General features: G+C 44.9%; 1 protein-coding gene and 1 long non-coding RNA gene across 8 annotated transcripts in view; one reads left to right on the top strand and one right to left on the bottom strand.

Annotated features, from left to right (window-relative positions):
• Positions 1 to 345: 345 nt before the first annotated feature.
• LOC148774627 (uncharacterized) lies at positions 346 to 3,839 on the bottom strand. Its single transcript, XR_016035599.1, has 3 exons — positions 3,642 to 3,839; positions 2,832 to 2,984; positions 346 to 1,560 (listed from the first exon to the last, which is right to left on the bottom strand). It is a non-coding gene; the product is annotated as an uncharacterized LOC148774627 (long non-coding RNA).
• A 218-nt stretch (positions 3,840 to 4,057) lies between these two features.
• Positions 4,058 to 17,871, top strand: part of MMD (monocyte to macrophage differentiation associated) — a 29,463-nt gene continuing 15,649 nt past the window's right edge. Inside the window, exons 1-4 of one of the 7 annotated variants that reach the window (XM_088828601.1) lie at positions 4,058 to 4,361; positions 11,790 to 11,871; positions 12,091 to 12,278; positions 16,780 to 16,940. In XM_088828601.1, coding sequence (XP_088684727.1) covers positions 16,870 to 16,940 — 71 coding nt within the window. In that variant the 5' untranslated portion in view covers positions 4,058 to 4,361; positions 11,790 to 11,871; positions 12,091 to 12,278; positions 16,780 to 16,869. The other 6 variants (XM_088828596.1, XM_088828600.1, XM_088828597.1 and 3 more) reach the window with 6 other exon arrangements.

Below are 17,871 nucleotides of genomic sequence, written 5' to 3'. Positions count from 1 at the left end.
GACAACCAGAGCAAATCTGGTAACTTATTCAGTTCCTGAATCTTTCCTTCTCCCACCTTGAGATGGGGACAGAGCTTTGAAACTAATGTAGAATAAACGTCACCCACCTCTCCAAAGCTGCTCCTTGAATCAAGATGTCCACAGTGTCCGCTGTGCACAGACTTGGCAATCAGGTAGGTGCCAAGAAGGATTCTCCTATACCCTTCCCCACAGTCCCCCAGTAGCACAGACAGACTCACCCAGGTGAGCTACCACAGCCCACTGCACAGCCTATTCGGAGCTGGAGGAAGCTAAAGAGGTTAAGTGAGATATCCCATCCAGGCCAAAACTTTTTATTGGAAAATTGAGTTCACCTTGGTGTGGGGCCAAAAGACACAGTCAAGCCAAAGAGCAGGAGAAGGAAGGATTGATTACTTACAGCAAGCAAGGGAAATACTGTGGATCTTTCCCAAAGCGGTGTTTCCAAGAACAGCAAAATTGGGGAAGTTTTAAGCTAAGAGTACATGTTCATATATTCATATTCACGCCTTCAGCAGAGGGAAATTCAGCACAGAATTGAGAGTTAGGTCAAGAGAGTCCAAGCTTTGACTGAAGGCAAAAGGGTCAATAAAGGTCAATATCCCCCAGATTATGTAAAGTTTTTCTCTCACTCATTTCTGTCTTGTAAACCAATATAGCCTCTCTGTCAAGGTCTCTTTTTTCTCTCTAGATCTTTCTTCCCATTGTTTTCTCCAGCTGTTTTCATTGTGAAAGTCTAGGAACTGGACATGAAAGAGACAGGTATTCCTTGAAGGTCAAGTTTTAGTCTACTTGGGCTATTAAAAATAAAAATAAAGACTGGATGGCTTATAAACCACAGACATTTATTTTTTGTGGTTCTGGAATCTAGAGGTCCAAGATAAGACTGCCAGAATGATCAGGGTCTGATGAAAACCCTCTTCTGGGTTGAAGACTGCTGACTTGGGTCTTCATATGATGAAAGGGGACCAGAGATCTCTCTCACGGCTCTTTTATGAGAGTATTAAACTCATTCATAAGGGTGGTGGTTGACCTAATCACCTCTCACCCCTCCTCCCATCACCCCACTAATACCATCACACTAAGCATTAGGATTTCAACATATGCAGGTTGGAGTAGGGACGAAGACAATAAGGAGATGTGAGCAAAACACTAAGAACTAAGACTAAGATAGCATTCCTGTCTTCAGGAAAGGGAAAAAAGGATGGGAACATTTACATTTTAATAACTGCTTTACATTGTCATATTTGTAAAGAAAGACACTGAAAGTCAGTCATAGAATAAGATTTGCAATCAGGAGTTCAGGTAACCTCTTTGGTCATCTGGGGCCACAGTGTGCAGCAGAGCTGCTACTTTCTGATTGGATGATGGCAGCTGAAGGACTGGGTTCCAGGTGCTTCCTAGTATGGTGAGCATCCGGTCAGGAATTCTGTGGCCCTCAGCAAGCAGGGCAGGTGTTCTCACAAGAGATTCCTCTGCAGCTGGCATCTGCTCCTTCGCAAATCCTTTTTTCCAGGCAGAGGCTATGCAAATAATTGTCTGCTGTTTTGCAGAAAGAAGAACTAGTATATTTCTGAGCTCAACAAAAATGTCACATCCTGCTAATATGAAAAACTCCATTTTCTTCCACTTCAAAACGCTAATCTCTAAGTCGAATCTAGTACCTCTTTTCTGAAAACATACTCACGATTTCTCCTCAAAAAGATGAAAACAACAACAAATATTAAAATGGACACCTCAGTAAAAAAGGGAGGAGGGGCAGGGGGTTATGTAAATAATCCTAAACTCTTTCATGGTTTTTATTTTTATCTTTCGAGAATTGCTTTCACTTGGGAGAGTCACCACGAATGAGGTTGATTTTAATTTGTGATCATATTGTTTACACAAGCCATTTTTAGTTTGTTAATATTCCTGTGTATTATATTCCTACAATATTTCTGTGGGAGAGACCACTATACAAGATATTTTATTCTGATTTGACCTGATTTTTATCTCATTTTCTCTCCACCTTGGTAAATGCCATTCATAATGATGTTTCTAAACCTAGGTGGCCATCACAAGTTTTCCCCATACTGACTATGTCTCCTGTTTTCCAAGCTATTGTACTTTACCAAAGGATGTGTGCCAAGTCATGCCCATCATCTCTTTAAAACTGCGTCTCCAGACTTCCTTCTCTCATGTGTCCCATTCCCTAATTAGTCTCACCACACTTAGCGTCTCAGTCTCTTGCACATTCCTAAACCATTGCTAGGATGTGACCTAGCATCTGCTGGTTCATTGTTTTTTCAGTCTTTCCTATGTTACTTCATATCGTTATTTTTTTATGTTTTTATCAGTTATTTCCCTTGTGACCTTTCCCTCCCCCACCAATTCATTTAACCCAGTGGCTGGACAGAGCAGTTTAGCAAACCTTCAATCCATGCTCATTTTTCTGACTTTTAGAAAAAAAAATTAAAGAAATATACTACTTTACAACCTAGGGAGAGGCAGTTTGGGGCTGAAACATCTGAGGCTTTAATGTCAGACAAAGCTTTTGACAAGATTCTAAACTTCTTAGCCTCCTTATCTGTGAAATGAGTAAGATAATGCTTATCTCCTGGGATATTGATGACATAACCATGGAAAGCACCCTTCTAGATCCAGCCAACTTGGAAGGTGCTAAAGGAAAGGAAAGCAGAATTTTGGGTCAACTACTTCTCAGTTTTCTAATGTTCCCACTGCATGTCGACTAAACACTTCTAGTAGGCTGACCTATCTACTGTCCCCTTGAGAGCCTGAAGTTTGGGGTGTCAGTGATGGTGTGGACAGGATACCTGGAGGGAGCCATATCTAGGGAAGGAATCAAGAAATCAGCCATTTGGGACTTCCCTAGAGGTCGGGTGGTTTGGGACTCCTGGCTTCCACTGCAGGGGCACAGGTTTGATCCCAGGTTGGGGAACAAGAATCCCACAGGCCATGTGACGCAGCTGAAAAAAAAAAGATTAAAATTAAAAAAGAAAAAATAAAACCAGGGGCTTCCCTGGTGGTTCAGTGGTAAGAATTCGCTTGTCAATGCAAGATGTACGGGTTCCATCCCTGATTTGTGTCAGTTCCCATATGTCACAGAGCAATTAAGCCCAGGCGCCACAAGTACTGAGCCCACGGGCAGAAACTACTGAAGCCCGTGTACCCTAGAGCCCACGCTCCCCAACATGAGAAATTCTCACACCACAACTAGAGCGTAGCCCCCCACTCAGGGCAACGAGAGAAAGCCTGCACAGCAATGAAGACGCAGCACTAAATAAATAAATATATAAAAATTGAAAAACAAATTATCATTGAGGGCTTTGAAGATGATTAAAAGTTGTACATAGCTTAGTTCATCCCAAGAACTCTACTTCAAAATTTAAAAAAAATTTTAAAGTCATTTATTAAGTATTCTTTGAACCTCTTACAGGAAGCCCTCTGAGTTTAGATTTTTCCCACAGGACCCTGATTCAAATCTACTTTTTGGTTTATTTAGAAGTTGCTTGGATTAAGCAAATAAATGAAAGGACTACCTGTAAGCATCCCTACATGACAGGCGAGGAAAGATTTTAAAAATCTACCCCAGAACCTCGCATAACAGCCTCGGGGTAGCTGACCTTGAAAATGAACGGAGGGATGAACGGAGGGATGAAGAAACGAATGCTGAAGAACGAAAGACACAGAGTCAGGACTCGAACACAGACAGAGGTCCTTGTTTGTTGCTGTTTCCATCACAGTCGCTTTCAAGAGCGTGCCTCACATCCTCCTTTACCATTTTTCTTCCTGTCATCGGGCTCTTCTACCTTCTCGCTCCAGCTCCACCCCTCGAGGCGCGAGCCGCCGTCTGGCTCCCGCCCCGCCGGGAGGCCCCGCCCGGAGGCCCCGCCCCTCACCTCGCCCCGCCCCCCGCCTGGCCCCGCGGGAATGAATGGCAGCCCGGCCGCGGCTCCGCTCGCGCGCTGATTGGCCCCCGGCCGCGGGATCACGCAGGCGGGCGGGGCGGGGCGCGGGCGGTGGGGGGCGGGGTACCGGGCGGGGCGGGGCCTCCCGGCCGGGGGCGGCTGGGCCGGGCAGCGGGAGGCTGCGGGAGGCGGCCGGGCCGTTTAAGGGCCGCCCTCCCGCCCCCAGGCGCCCGGTCTGGCTCTGGCCCGGTCCCGACCCCCGGCCCGGCCCCGTCTGCGCTGCCCGGTCCAGCGGTCCGCCGGGCCCGCGGCGGCCCCTGGAGCCGCCCCAGCTCCTGCGGGCCGCGCGCCCGGCCGCCGGCGCTGACGAGACGGAGCTCGCGGCCCCCGCGGAGGAGCAGGAGCATCGATGCGGTTCCAGAGTCGATTCCAGCGGTGAGAGGGCAGCGCCCCGGGCCCGCCGCCCGCGCCGGCACCGGGTCCCGGACCCGCCTCTGCCCGAGTGGGGCCCGGCGCCCCTCCCGGTCCTCCTCGTGCTCCCGGGGCTCCCCGCCCCGCCGTCCCCGGACGCCCCTGCTCCGGGAGCGGGTCTCGCGCCGGCCCGGGCCCCCGCTGCTCGCTGCGGGCTGCAGTCCCCAGCCCTCGGACCCCGGTTGCCCTCCCCGGGACGTCGGTTGCCCGCTCGGCTTCGCCCTGCAGGGACAGCCTCTCGCTTGCTCCGGGGACCTGAACGCCGGCCGCAGGCACCGGCCCCGGGTCTTCCGACCCCAGCCTTGGCCTGCGCTCCTGACCGGGCTTGGGGGGCCCCCGAGGCGCCCGGACCCGAGCCAGGTTGCCCAGCCGGGGTGCTGGGGCTTTCCAGCGCTTTGTCTTTGAACGGCCGTGGCGGTGGGGGAAACTGAGTCAGGCTCCGCCGGTTTAGCCTTGCCTGCGGGGTTCTCGGGCTTGGAGCCCCAGCGTGTGCTATTTTGGGGCACCGCGCCGGGGCAGGTTAGCTTCTGGGCGGTGAGACCTGCAGTTGAGGCGCCTGGGTTAGGAAAGGAGGAACCGAGGAGGCCCCCCGGAAGGCTGGCCGGCTGCTCTTTGCCTGGAGAACCGGTGCTAACACCAGCCTGGGGAGACACCGTGGCCTTAATCCTGACTCCAGGTTTCTGCCATCTAGCAATGAATGGAGGCTGGCCATAATTCGAGAGGAAGCTCTGCGCTTTTTTTATTTCCCCCTAATTCTCCTTCGTGTAAGTGGGTGAAAGTTCACTTCTGTGTTTGTGTAACTCCATCCCTTTGTCTGAATCAGGCAGGCATACCCACTCCCAGGCCTTCATCCTGAGCAGGCTAGCTTAGTGTGCAGTGAAATTTGAAAAAAAAAAAATGCATGAAATCTCCCAAGGTTTTTGTTGAGTTTTTAGGCATTGCTTTTTATTACAAGATTTTGAAGTATGCTTTTTTTTTTTTTCTTTCCAATGCTTTACTCCCTAGAAACCCTCTCACCTGTTCTGCTGGTTTCATTCCTTCTCCAGAGTGACATTTGCACAGGGAGAGTTGGGTGTTCAGGGTGAAGATTTGGATTAACTTTTGAACATTGCTTATCACTCAGGGTGTTGAATGCCTGGCAACGTTCGCCTAATGGGAACATCATATCAGTTCTTCCAAAGGCAAAAAGGAACCGTGATGTTCTGGCTTTAGAACGTGAAGTCAGCCATGAGGGCTGGAGGGGCTTAAGAGAGGATGTAACCAGGTTCAGCAGTGGTTGGCAAAACCCTGTCTGTGTGGTTTGATTCGGTTTTACTTCTCTGCACGTCTGTGCTCTTCCTGTTTTCCGGGAACAGTGGCAGTCTTCTGTGCATTTACCGGTTTTTGTTAAAGAGTTCTATTTCTTTTCTATCCTTTCAGTTCTTCTCCAGAAAAAAAAAGGAATAAAAGGAACTTATGTTCTCGTTTGTTGCGCAAACATTAGCAGTATTAAGAGAAATGAAAAACAAACACATCTTTATTTAAGATTCTACCATCTCAGCTGATTGAACTCTTCTTTTTTGCTGGACACTAATCTATCCAGTCCTTATTATCACAGTTGTAATGTGATTTTGCGCTCTACTCCATTCATTTAAAAATTTAAAATACAGGCATTTTCATTTGGTATAGCATAGACATTATAATTTCCGCAGCAACTGCACAATGTCAGTGGATATTTAACAGTTATTTTCTTGGTGACATCGAGACCTACCCTGATTTTCTTTGCAGAATGAATGATCCCATAATTTCTTGTTTGGAAAGGTATTTCTATAAATCAATTTGAACTTAGAAATAAAGTTTGCAAATAAGTAATATGTTGTGGTCTGTACAACATATTGAGAGTACTGTTCTGCACCTCTTAAAAGCTGTGTTTGTTATCCATCTTGTGAGCATTTAGGATAGTTACAGGTTGTGAATGACAGAGGAACTAGAAAGAGGAACACACTTATCTTTGAGCCCACGTGTTACTTCTGATAGATTCACCAGGACTCCATTGAAGAGCATTTGACTGCAGCAAAAACATTTCATTGGGCCATCCTTTGTGGCTATGTCTAAATTATAAGAAATCCTGAACACCCTGCTGGTTTGTTCATAATGGAAACTTGGCGGTCACTGTGGCTTTGGATCAACTTCCAGAGCTCTGCCGTATGTGGAGAAGAGCTGTAAGGACGCCTAACCCGGTGTAGTAAGTAGAGGGCTTTATGCAGGCATGGCTTCTCAAAAATCTACTGGGGTGGGGTGCCTTCTCCCTCAAAAATCTTAGGATGTGAAAAATCCCACTGGGACACCTTTTATCTTTTGTGCTGTATCCCTTTCACATTTGATTCCACCCCCACACTGCACAGTCATTCTCTGCCTTTGACAGCATCTCTGACTGATTAGAATACTGTCGGTGCCAGGCAGTAGCTGGGTATTTGTGGATAACTCAGCTCATCCCTAACTAACGCTGAAAGGCAAACTTTCTACCCATTTAATAGAAGAGCCTTAGAGAGTAAGAGAGAGCCTGCCAACATCACATGGCTAGAACGGGGCAGACAGAAGGGTTCGTGACCCTTTCCACCAGCCATGCAGCCATTTACCTCTGTCTCCCTGCCCACACACACATCTGTGTGATAGCGCAGAGGCCTGGGACCCGGAGCTTCTAAAGTGTCCTGTTGGTGTGTGCTCGTTTCTCCAGCCTGGCAACCAGAAATCCATGGAGAAGGATACTGCTTTCCTTAGCTCCAGCCTCGTGACCACTGGTTAGTTTCAAATTGAGTGTGTGGTAAGGCGTCTTATTCTAAAGCATTAGGAAGTGTTCTGGTGCTGCCTGTTGCCTCTTTTTGTTCCAAGTTCTCAGAGCATCGCATCATACACCAATTCAGTGAACCCTGAAGAACACTGGAGTTGTTTCCTTATATGTGCCATTTCCCTTATTTAGTAATTAAGTGTCCGCCACCACTATCACCACCTCTGGCCGCAGACACTTTTTCCTGAATATCATGCTCATTCATACAAGACAGCTAATATTAATAGTAGGGTTCTATGTAGGGATCAGTTCTGTTGCCCCATTGAATGATGCTGTAGGTGCCCTTGAAGTGTTCATGGTCTTGCCCTTTGTCCGTTTTGTTTTCACAAGATTGAGGATTCTCTTGGCTCTAAGACCGCCTGTTTTTGTTGCATACAGAAATCCCCAGTGAAACTAACGACGACAGGATCTCTCTGTTAGGATAATGAAATGCTTCAGCAGCAGGCAAAATGTCTTTTTATTCTCATTCAACACTTATTTATTAAGCTCCAACAATCAGCTGGACTTTGTGTTTGGGACTGGAAATGAAAAGGTAGACAAGGCAGCCTTCATGGAATTCACTTTACAGTGGGGAAAGATAAAAAATAAGTTCAAAAAAGTCCAATTCTTACTAACCATGATAAGGGCTCTGCTGAATTGATACTTTAGGTGGGATGGTTGAGCTGAGTTTGACAGGTGAGAGAAGAGCTGGACACACTGCAGGAGAATGTTCTGGGCAGAAGTAAACAGCAAACACAGATGCTCTGAGTCAGATCAGACCTGGTTGGTTGGAGGAGCAGAAAGGTTGTGATTGGCTGGAGGGGGAGAGAGAGAGGAAGGGAGCCCCCCGGCTCGTGGCCTGCAGAGGAGGCCCTATTCCGAAGCACTTAGGGAAGCCAGACAGGTTTTAAGCTCGGCTTAGCGTGTGACGGGGAGAAGGCAATGGCAAGCCACTCCAGTACTCTTGCTTAGAAAATCCCATGGATGGAGGAGCCTGGGAGGCTGCAGTCCATGGGGTCGCTAAGGGTCGGACACGACTGAGCGACTTCACTTTCACTTTTCACTTTCACACATTGGAGAAGGAAATGGCAACCCACTCCAGTGTTCTTGCCTGGAGAATCCCAGGGACGAGGGAGCCTGGTGGGCTTCCGTCTATGGGGTCACACAGAGTCGGACACGACTGAAGTGACTTAGCAGCAGCAGCATGTGACGTGATCTGGTGTTAACAGACTCGTGGCTGCTGGGTAAAGAAGAGAGTCCATGTGCAGGCGGGCAGGGAGACCAGAGCCTGTGTTTACAGACCAGAGGAGTCGATATCTTGATTTAAGGTAGTAACTTTGAGACTGTAGAGACTGGGACTGTTTTGGAATATATTTTGAAGATAGCACAAACAGTACTTGCATTTGGAGTATGGGGAAACACAGAGGAATCAAGAACAACTTCTGAGATTTGATCTCAGGCCCTGAGATCTGGTGGTGTGTTGCGGATTTACCTTCAGAAGGCACTGTTTTGGGCTGAAAATTTGGGGGGCGGTGGGGAGGCCATGCTGTATCTTCGCTGTAGCGTTTGGGTTTTTCTTGGGGCACAGGGGCTTCCTCCGGGCTTCCCGTGAGACACTGCTGGTAAAGAACCCACCTACCAGTGCAGGAAGCCTAAGAGACCCGGCTGCAGTCTCTGGTCAGGAAGATCCCCTGGAGGGGAGGGTGTGGCGACCCACTCCAGTATTCTTGCCTGGAGAGTCCCACGGACAGAGGAGCCTGGCGGGCTACCGTCTATAGAGTCGCAGAGTCCGGACAACTGAAGTGACTTAGCACGCACGCGTGGGCTTTCTCTAGTTGTGACACTTGGTTGGGGGGCTTCTGTTGTTGCGGCGTGGGCAGTACACCCAGTGTTACAATGTTTTCTAGCATTGGATGACCATCAGGACGGCTTTGCTTTAAGTGGAGGTGTCTTGCTTAAGTGGGTGCTGTTTCCCATAACTCTTGAGAACCTTCCTCATTCTTTTTGGGGGGAAGAGAATAACCTCAGTGTGTGGAGGGTATTTGCATTTTACATCTGCTTTTCATGTAGGTGTTGGGTGACTAATTTCTTCATAATGATTTCTTCAGGAGGCAATGGGAGGCATGATTGTATCAGAGAGAAATGGAAAAATGTAAATTTCCCGGCGGAACCATGTGCCATCCCACGGGGCCCCAGACGGTGCCTGGCATACTTGCTGTTCCCTTTCCTTATTGCCAGAATCTTGACCCTGCCCTTAAAGAGAAACTACCTTGACACATGGGCGGGATATTTTTCTCTGCAACTTCTGAGTTTATTTTTAACCTGAGTGATTCCAGGTGGGCACAAACATGTTACACACATGGCCACTCAGCTTCCTTGCTTTTAAAGTCTATCCCTGTGTCTGTGTTATAGCCTAACTATTTTTAGATTGGGCTGCCAGAGATATAAATTGCTATTTTAGCCTGCAGGCTTTTAGTGGGTGGACAAACCCTCCTGAGCATGCCTGCACAGAGTGCTCGCAGTTTAAGCTACCCTCAGCCACCCTGGAGCCTTACTCTTCACCCTTTACAACTCCTAATGGGGTATGCTGCTTATAGCCCTGTCGATGTGTCTCAGGCTGATAATCTGGTAGGCCCTTGAATGCGGGGGACACTTTAAAACCTCCTTCCCAAGAGTGTAATTATTTTCCTTTTTAGTAATAACTGCCGTATAGCAACACTCTCGTCCCTTAGGAAATTAGTGAAATTATTTAAAGGATTGTCAGGGGAGAAAAGATTTATCTATGTGTCAGAATATCTTGGAATAATTCTGAAGCTGTTGACAGTACGTTTCTCTCTAACAGTTTCCAAGCCATGTGATGAATCCCATTCAGTATGTGTATCTTTTGCATGTTAGTTAGGTAGCTGCCCATTGGTTTTCCAGGGAAGGTATCTTCACAGTGCCAAATCCATTCCCTAAGGGATCTTCCACTCGAACTTTCTATGTTGGGTTGGCAGGGACTGCCACTTGATCTTTACTCATTTGCTCTAGGGATACCAGGCCCTTCTTTAATTCAAGGAGAAAATGTTGGCTTCTCTTTTGTTCATAAACTGGACACTGTTTGGAATTGCTTGACCATGTATTTTAGTCAGTTTTTGGCAACCTGTCTGTGCCATTTGGTTTAGCCTGGTACCGTTTTTCCATCGTGTTAATTGGTAAGACATGACTAGTCAGAACTCATTAGTGACGAGTAACAAAGTCTCCTCCTCCTCCCCACACCCCCTTAAACTAACTCAAGCAAAAACCTACATTATTGTGCAAAGCCTGTTGACATCTTGCAGGCCCCAAGCCCAGGAATGCTGCTTGAATGCTCAGACCCGAATGCCAGCAGGGCTTTCTTAACCGCTGTGTTCTCTGCATCTGTGTCTTTCAGACAGCTGCCTTTTTATCTTCCTGAGTTTATATCTGACTCCTTCCAAAGAACACAGACTAAACGAGACTCCTTGGTGAAACATGGCTGGGGGGTCTTCACCCACACACTGAAACAGAAGGCAGCTGTTTCTCTTTCATGCCCAGTGGTACTGGTGCTTTTCACTGGTCTGCTGGTGGCCGCAAAATTAGCCCAGAGAGGGAACGGGGCATGGACATATGTCTATATGTATGGCATAGACCATACTCATACCGAATGTTGGTGTTTAGGTACAGGTGCACTTTGGGGCTTCCCAGGTGGCTCAGTGATGGACAATTTGCCTGCCAGTACAGGAGACGCAAGAGATGTGGGTTCAATCCCTGGGTCGGGAAGATCCTGGCAACCTGCCCTAGTATTCTTGCCTGGAAAATTCCATGGACAGAGGAGCCTGGGGGGCTACAGTGCATGGGGTCACAGAGAGACACGACTGAGCACGCGCATACATGAATGTTATGGCCAGTGTGCCAGGCGCTGGTCACACATTTAGATTTTGAAGCAAACTCTTTCAGTTAAGGAAGAATGCAGGTGAAAATGAACCTCTTGTTTCAAGTGGCCTGGAGGCAGCCAAGTATCATTTATTTAAGCTCTCTGGTGCCGGAACAGGTAATGAAATACAGGGAAACTAGTTTGGCTGCCCTGCTAATAATGGGGTGGAGCATTTAATGATCTACATGTATAACGCTTTATACATTTAGAGAGACAAAATAGGAACTTTCAAACACATTGAATTCACATTAAATAGTGGTGACTGGTATTTGTAAAGTTTAGGAAAATGACCTTGATATTTTTTTTCAATTTCAGATTTGGTTGTGCCCTTTTTAATTTTTTTTTTTTTAACTATCCCAGTTGAAGAGTACCTGTTGAAGGGGATATATATGAGTTTTGTTTGCTTTTGGTTGGTAGAAGGTTTTTTTGAATGAACTGAAAGAATACTGAATCCAGTTAACGAGGACATGCACTTTAGACAAAGGCTTTGGTTCAGTTTATACCAGCTTTGTGGCTTTGGTTTTGTTCCAGTAACTAGGCATTTCCAGCAGTCACCTCTTCAGTTAGAATAGACCAGGCAGCCTCTGACAAGATTTCCCATCGTTCTTTACACACTCTGAGCTTTTCTTATGAGATGTCTTTGTTTCCACAGTTTCATGAACCACCGGGCCCCCGCCAATGGCCGCTACAAGCCGACTTGTTACGAACACGCTGCTAATTGTTACACGCATGCAGTGAGTATGAGCTTTCTGCCTTTTCCATGCTTCCCAAGCACTTTGGTGGGGAGAAGGGGCGGTCATCTCTGTTAACCTCAGCCCCGTCAATCCAGTTCACCCATCCCTGTGACCTTTCCTGACCTCGTATCAGTACTAGGTCATGTCACCAGAAACTGTGAGCCTGTCATATACTTTGACCTACAGTCAGCTCTGTTGATCCTGAATTTGCTTTCTCAGATAAGATCTTCTTTGAAAGAAAATAAGTGTTTAGTTATAAGAAAAACCAAAGGAAATTATTTATGAAGACTGTCACCCCTGGAATGAAATGAATTACCTTTTCAAGACAATCAGCTAAGTTCATTTAGCAAGAAGAGTTCACCGTTTGCTGAGAGATTTCCCCGCTGCTCAGCGATCCCCTAAAACAGGTAGCCACATCCTTCCCATCCCCACGGTTATCATTGCTTCTCAGAGCAAATGTTAGTCCATACTGTAAAAGAAAAGTTTAAATTCCTGAATTCAATTTTTTCTTCCTTCTAAAAGCAAAGCATGTTCATTTTAAGAAAAATGGAAAATACTGAGGAATACATAAGAAAAGCAAAACTACCTAGAAAGTGAAGTTGCTCAGTCGTGTCCGACTCTTTGTGACCCCATGGACTGTAGCCCGCCAGGCTCCTCCGTCCATGGGATTCTCTAGGCAAGAATACTGGTGTGGGTTGCCTTTTCCTTCTCCAGGGGATCTTTCTGACCCAGGGACTGAACTCAGGTCTCCTGCATTGCAGGCAGATGCTTTACCATCTGAGCCACAGGGAAACCCAGTGTTTGTGTTTGTGTGTATATTTTCATAGTTTCCCTATTAATTTCACGTTATTGGCATTTTCTTGTGTCATTATACGCTTCCTTTTATCTGTGATTTCATTATTCCCTTTGAAAGTTGCATCTAGTAAAATTTTTTGAGGGGAAAATGGTGGCTGGTATATAGTCTGAAGAGAAGAGAGAGAGATCAATTTATCCTTTTAGTGAAGAGTGTTTAAAACAGACTAATTCAGTTATTTTAGACAGTGTTAGTATAATATGTAGGTTACATATAAATGTTATTGGAATAAAACTTGCTTGAATTCAAGTGCCTTTTCATTTCTTTAAGCCCCTTCTCCAAAGAATAGTCAGTGTTTTCTATAAAGGAACGTGACGCCAAATAAACCTGAAAAAAACTAGTTTTTGGTAGATTCCCTTGTAATCTAATAGAACAATGCTGTCTGGTCATTACTTAGCAGAAATCAAACTTACTAAAGTATCGGTTCTATGTATTATGGTGAAGTAAAGTGAAAGTGTTAGTCGCTCGGTTGTGTCCGACTCTTTGAGACTCCATGGACTGTAGCCCATCAGGCTCCTCTGTCCATGGAATTCTCCAAGCAAGAATACTGGAGTAGGTTTCCATGCCCTAGTATTATAATAATAGAATTCAAATATTATTTGTGGTATTGAAGTGTTATTATCATTTATCACTGTCCTTTTTCTTTAGGTGCTCAGAAGATACTTATTTAAATAATTAAAATGCTGACATCTTGCTGAATATTTTTTCTTTAGAAAAGAGTTTCTACCTACTTTGTACATGCTTGCTGTGGATTCCGTTAAAGGGCTTCTTCAGTAATGAAATTTGGAGTGACCTCACTAGTGGACAGTCTCCCTGGACCTGTGGCTAAGATTCTCAGGGCAGGAAGGATTTGGTGAAATTCTCTAGACTTGAGCTGACCCCTGTCTTTGCATTAATGACACACACTTTGCGAATTGAGCTTCACAACACCAGAGGGTCAAAATGTTTAGAGTCCAAACTTAAAGAATGCATAGCCTAATTTGATTGATAGCTGTACTTTCTAGATATCCATCTTTTTTTCTTTTTTTTAATTGAACTGTAGTTTATTTAAAATATTATGTCAGTTTCAACGGTACTGTAAAGTGATATAGTTTTATTTATATATACATAGATCTATGTACACATTTTTCTGATTAGTTTTCATTTGTTGTTGCTCAGTCACTAAGTCGTGTCTGACTCTTTGTGACCCCATGGACTGTAGCACACCAGGTTTCCCTGTCTTTCACTGTCTCCCAGAGTTTGCTCAAATTCATGTCCATTGAGTCAGTGATGCCATCCAACCATCTCATCCTCTGCCGCTCTTCTTTTCCCTTCAGTCTTCCCAGCATCAGGGTCTTTTTCAGTGAGTCAGCTCTTCGCATCAGGTAGCCAGGGTACTGGAGCTTCAGCTTCAGCATCAGTCCTTCCAATGAATATTCAGGATTGATTTCTTTAATGATGGACTAGTTTGATCTCCTTACAATAGAAGGGACTCTATAAATTAGTCTTACCCAGCACCACATTTTGAAAGCATCTATTTTTCAGTGCTCAGCCTTCTTTATGGTCCAGCTCTCACACTTGTACATGACCACTGGAAAAACCATGGCCTTGACTACAGGACCTTTGTCGGCAAAGTGATGTCTCTGTCTTTTAATACACTGTCTAGGTTTGTCATAGCTTTCTTTCCAAGGCACAAGTGTCTTAAAATTTCATGACTGCAGTCACTGTCCACAGTGATTTTGAGCCCAAGAAAATAAAATCTGTCCCTGTTTCCACTTTTTTTCCTTCTATTTGCCATGAAGTGATGGGACCAGATGCCATGATATTAATTTTTTGACTGTTGAGTTTTAAGCCAGCTTTTTCATTATAGTTTATTATAAGATATTGAATATAGTTCCCTCTTCTATACAGTAAGTCTTTGAGCTTTTCTGTTTTGTCTCGCGGTGTGTATTTGTTAATCCCACAGTGCTAATTTATCCCCACTCCCCTTCCCCTTTAGTTGTCGTGTTTGTTTTCTATGTCCATCAGTCTGTTTCTACTTTGTATATAGATTCATTGATTTTATTTTTTAGATTTCACATATAAGTCATATATTTCTTTGACTTACTTCACTTAGTATGATAATCTCTAGGTCCCTCCATATTGCTGCAAATTGGCAATATTTCGTTTTTTTTAGGACTAATAGTCTGTTACGTGTGTGTGTGTATGTGTGTATGTGTACATGTTTATACATATCCCACCTTCATCTTTTGATAATATTCATCTTTTGATAGACATTTGGGTTGTTTCCATTTTTATTCTTAACTAAATGTCTAATGAATTTAACAGAGCTAAAAGTAAAGTTATTTCTTAAGATAATTGTCCACAGGCCCTTAAGAAAATAAGTGTGTGTGTGTATATATTTAAGTCTACATCAGGATTAGGATGTAAGGAATATAGCAGTTTGAATAACAGCTTACATGGCCTTTTCTTTCACTTATTGTTCCAGTATATAGCCATCATTTTATCCATTTACCAACTGCAAAGTACTGATAAAAGTTAGAAAAATAGTGTCCTGATAGTTTTCAAAATACTGACCTATAAAAGCAACCAGTGAAGTGCTTATTATTTAGCATAATGCTGATCATTTAAATATAATTGTTTGGCTGTTGAGATGCACAGGTCACCTTTAAGAATAATATTTTCTTGAAATAGACCTGAATAATCCTTTAGTTTATCTCTCCTGGATGGTCATCAGGAACACTTATATAAACCAAAGTTAAGGAAAAGCTGACAAAACATACACATTGATTTTTTAGAACAGAAAATGTCATCTTACTAAACTGTATCCCTGATTTTTGGATTTCAGAGAGCATTAAAATTTCTAAAAATGACAAAACAAAAAACTTCCATCTAATTTTCATTAACAGGAAGATACTTTAACATAAAAAAATAGGACATAATCTCAAAATAAATTTTTTTTAATGAAAAACTTACTTTGTTGTCCTTAATTTTCACATTTTGTTCTGGGCCATTGTAATCAGCCTTGAAATTCAGTGCTGATCCCATCCGGAGGATTTAATATTCTGTTGCAAGAGAGAAAACGTAGGTGTTGGAGACAAAAATAGATGAGATTTCTAAAGTTTGCATTCTTTGCCAGGTATGTTTATTCTGGTATCTAATAAAGTAGTTTATTTCTTCTGATGATTTCTATTATTATAAAATGTTTATTAGTCATATTGTTATGACTAGACTTTGCACTTTCTGTCCATATGTAGTGTAAAATATGGTGCAAAAGCAAAATTCCCTCTTAAGATTCTAGTCTCTAAAAATTATTTGACTGGGTAGGAGTGGATTACCTTTGTCTACTTGAAAGGTGTTATTCAAAATGGAATAACCTGGGAACTTTTCTGGTGAAAAGTTCTCAGAACCCATGTCTGAGGTGCCATCCCCCCAGTGCAGGGTGCCTGGGTTCAGTCCCTGGTTGGGAAACTAGATCTCCCATGCTGCAACCAGGATCTGGCACAGCCAAATAGGTGAATAAATCTCAAACAATGAGATAACCCAGAGACTCTTTCATTCTACAGTAGTCCCCAGGCTGGTGGAGTGTAGACACCCGACTAGAAATGAGGACCTATGATTGGACAGATGGTTTGAGTGTGGTATGTGCATTGTACTCACTGATTTGATTCATTTACTTACCCTTTGCTGAAATTTGGGGTTTCGGTAGCACTTTGGGGAAACATGAAAGGATATCTAAAGATCAAGTCATCCCTGGGAAATCTGGGTACATGCTTGGTAGCGAAATTAGGATAGAGGATGTTTGTTTTGCAACTGTTGAGTAACTTTGCTGCCTGCCTGTGTCCCTCCCCACTGGCGGGCACAGGTTCCGGGCCCTAAACACAGTACCTGTTCTCAGCGCGGCAAAACGTCAGCTTCATCTGGTTCTTGTTCCAATTATCCGGGAAAGGAAATGTTTGTTTTAAAGTTGCTTCAAAGACAACTTCCTAAAGTTGTCCCTGGTAAACCTGGGTATTTTTAACAGTTCTCAATTCAGTGTTTTACTGAATATTTATTTTTCTTTCCCTTTCTCTCAGTTCCTCATTGTCCCGGCCATTGTGGGCAGCGCCCTCCTTCACCGGCTCTCTGACGACTGCTGGGAAAAGGTAACAGCTTGGATTTACGGGATGGGCCTCTGTGCCCTCTTCATCGTCTCCACAGTATTTCACATCGTCGCGTGGAAAAAGAGCCACTTAAGGTACCGTGACTGGCCGCTGTCTCAACAGGTCACACAGAGTCACTGGTTCATGTTGGCCTGTCGTGCCGGCATGCTTTGGGCAGGTGAGGCGGAGAGTGGACATTTTCCTTCCTGGTAGACTCAGCTGTCCCATTGCTCAGGAAAGTTTCTGTGGACTGGAAGGAATTTGAGGACCCCCATGTGTATGTTTAAAAAGCGTGTCTGTGTTCAGAAAACAAACAAAACCACATTGCTGGGAATTCCTGGAAGTTCACTGCTTAGGACTCTGCACCCTCACTGCTGGAGCCCTAGGTTCAGTCCCTCATCAGGGATCCTGCAAGCCTTGCTGCACAGCCAAAATAAAACCCAGCCAGCCAACAAGCAAACAAACTCGCGTTGCTTCCCTGGGACTGATGGTGTGGAATCAGCTGCGGGGCGGTGGGCAGTACCCTGGACTTGGACTCATCAGTTGGGTTTTGAGTCCCAGCCCTGCAACCTAGCCTCGTGTAGCCTCAGTTTCCTCATCACTAGTTGGTAATGCCCGACCGGCGGGCTGGTGTGATAGGTGAATGAGATGATGCATGTGAGAGCGACTGAAAATTACAGTCACTGCCGCTCTACTGCAGGTATATTACAGCTCGGGTTACTGTTCTGCGAAGTTCAGCTTTCAGAATTAGGTCCGGTGTATCTACTCAAACAAAACACACGTACGTTGCTACTTATTAGCTATTAAATGCTTTCCAAACAACACTGTGGTCCCTCGCCTCCCAACGAGAAGGACATCAAAGCTCTCACCCTTTGAGTGAAGGGTTAGTTGGGGGGATACAAAGAGCACACGATTTAGTTGCTTATGAGATAGATTCTGCATACCCCCAAAGGGCAAAGTTTCTCCTCAGAAAGGAGGGTTTAGAACAGACCTAAAGTGATTTAGTGTCGGAGAAGTCAATGGCAA

Source organism: Moschus berezovskii, chromosome 20 (assembly GCF_049115385.1).
Source record: "Moschus berezovskii isolate FMDL1 chromosome 20, NW_MosBer_1.0, whole genome shotgun sequence".
Taxonomy (NCBI): Eukaryota; Metazoa; Chordata; class Mammalia; order Artiodactyla; family Moschidae; genus Moschus; species Moschus berezovskii.
This window is presented reverse-complemented; position numbering and strand designations above follow the sequence as displayed.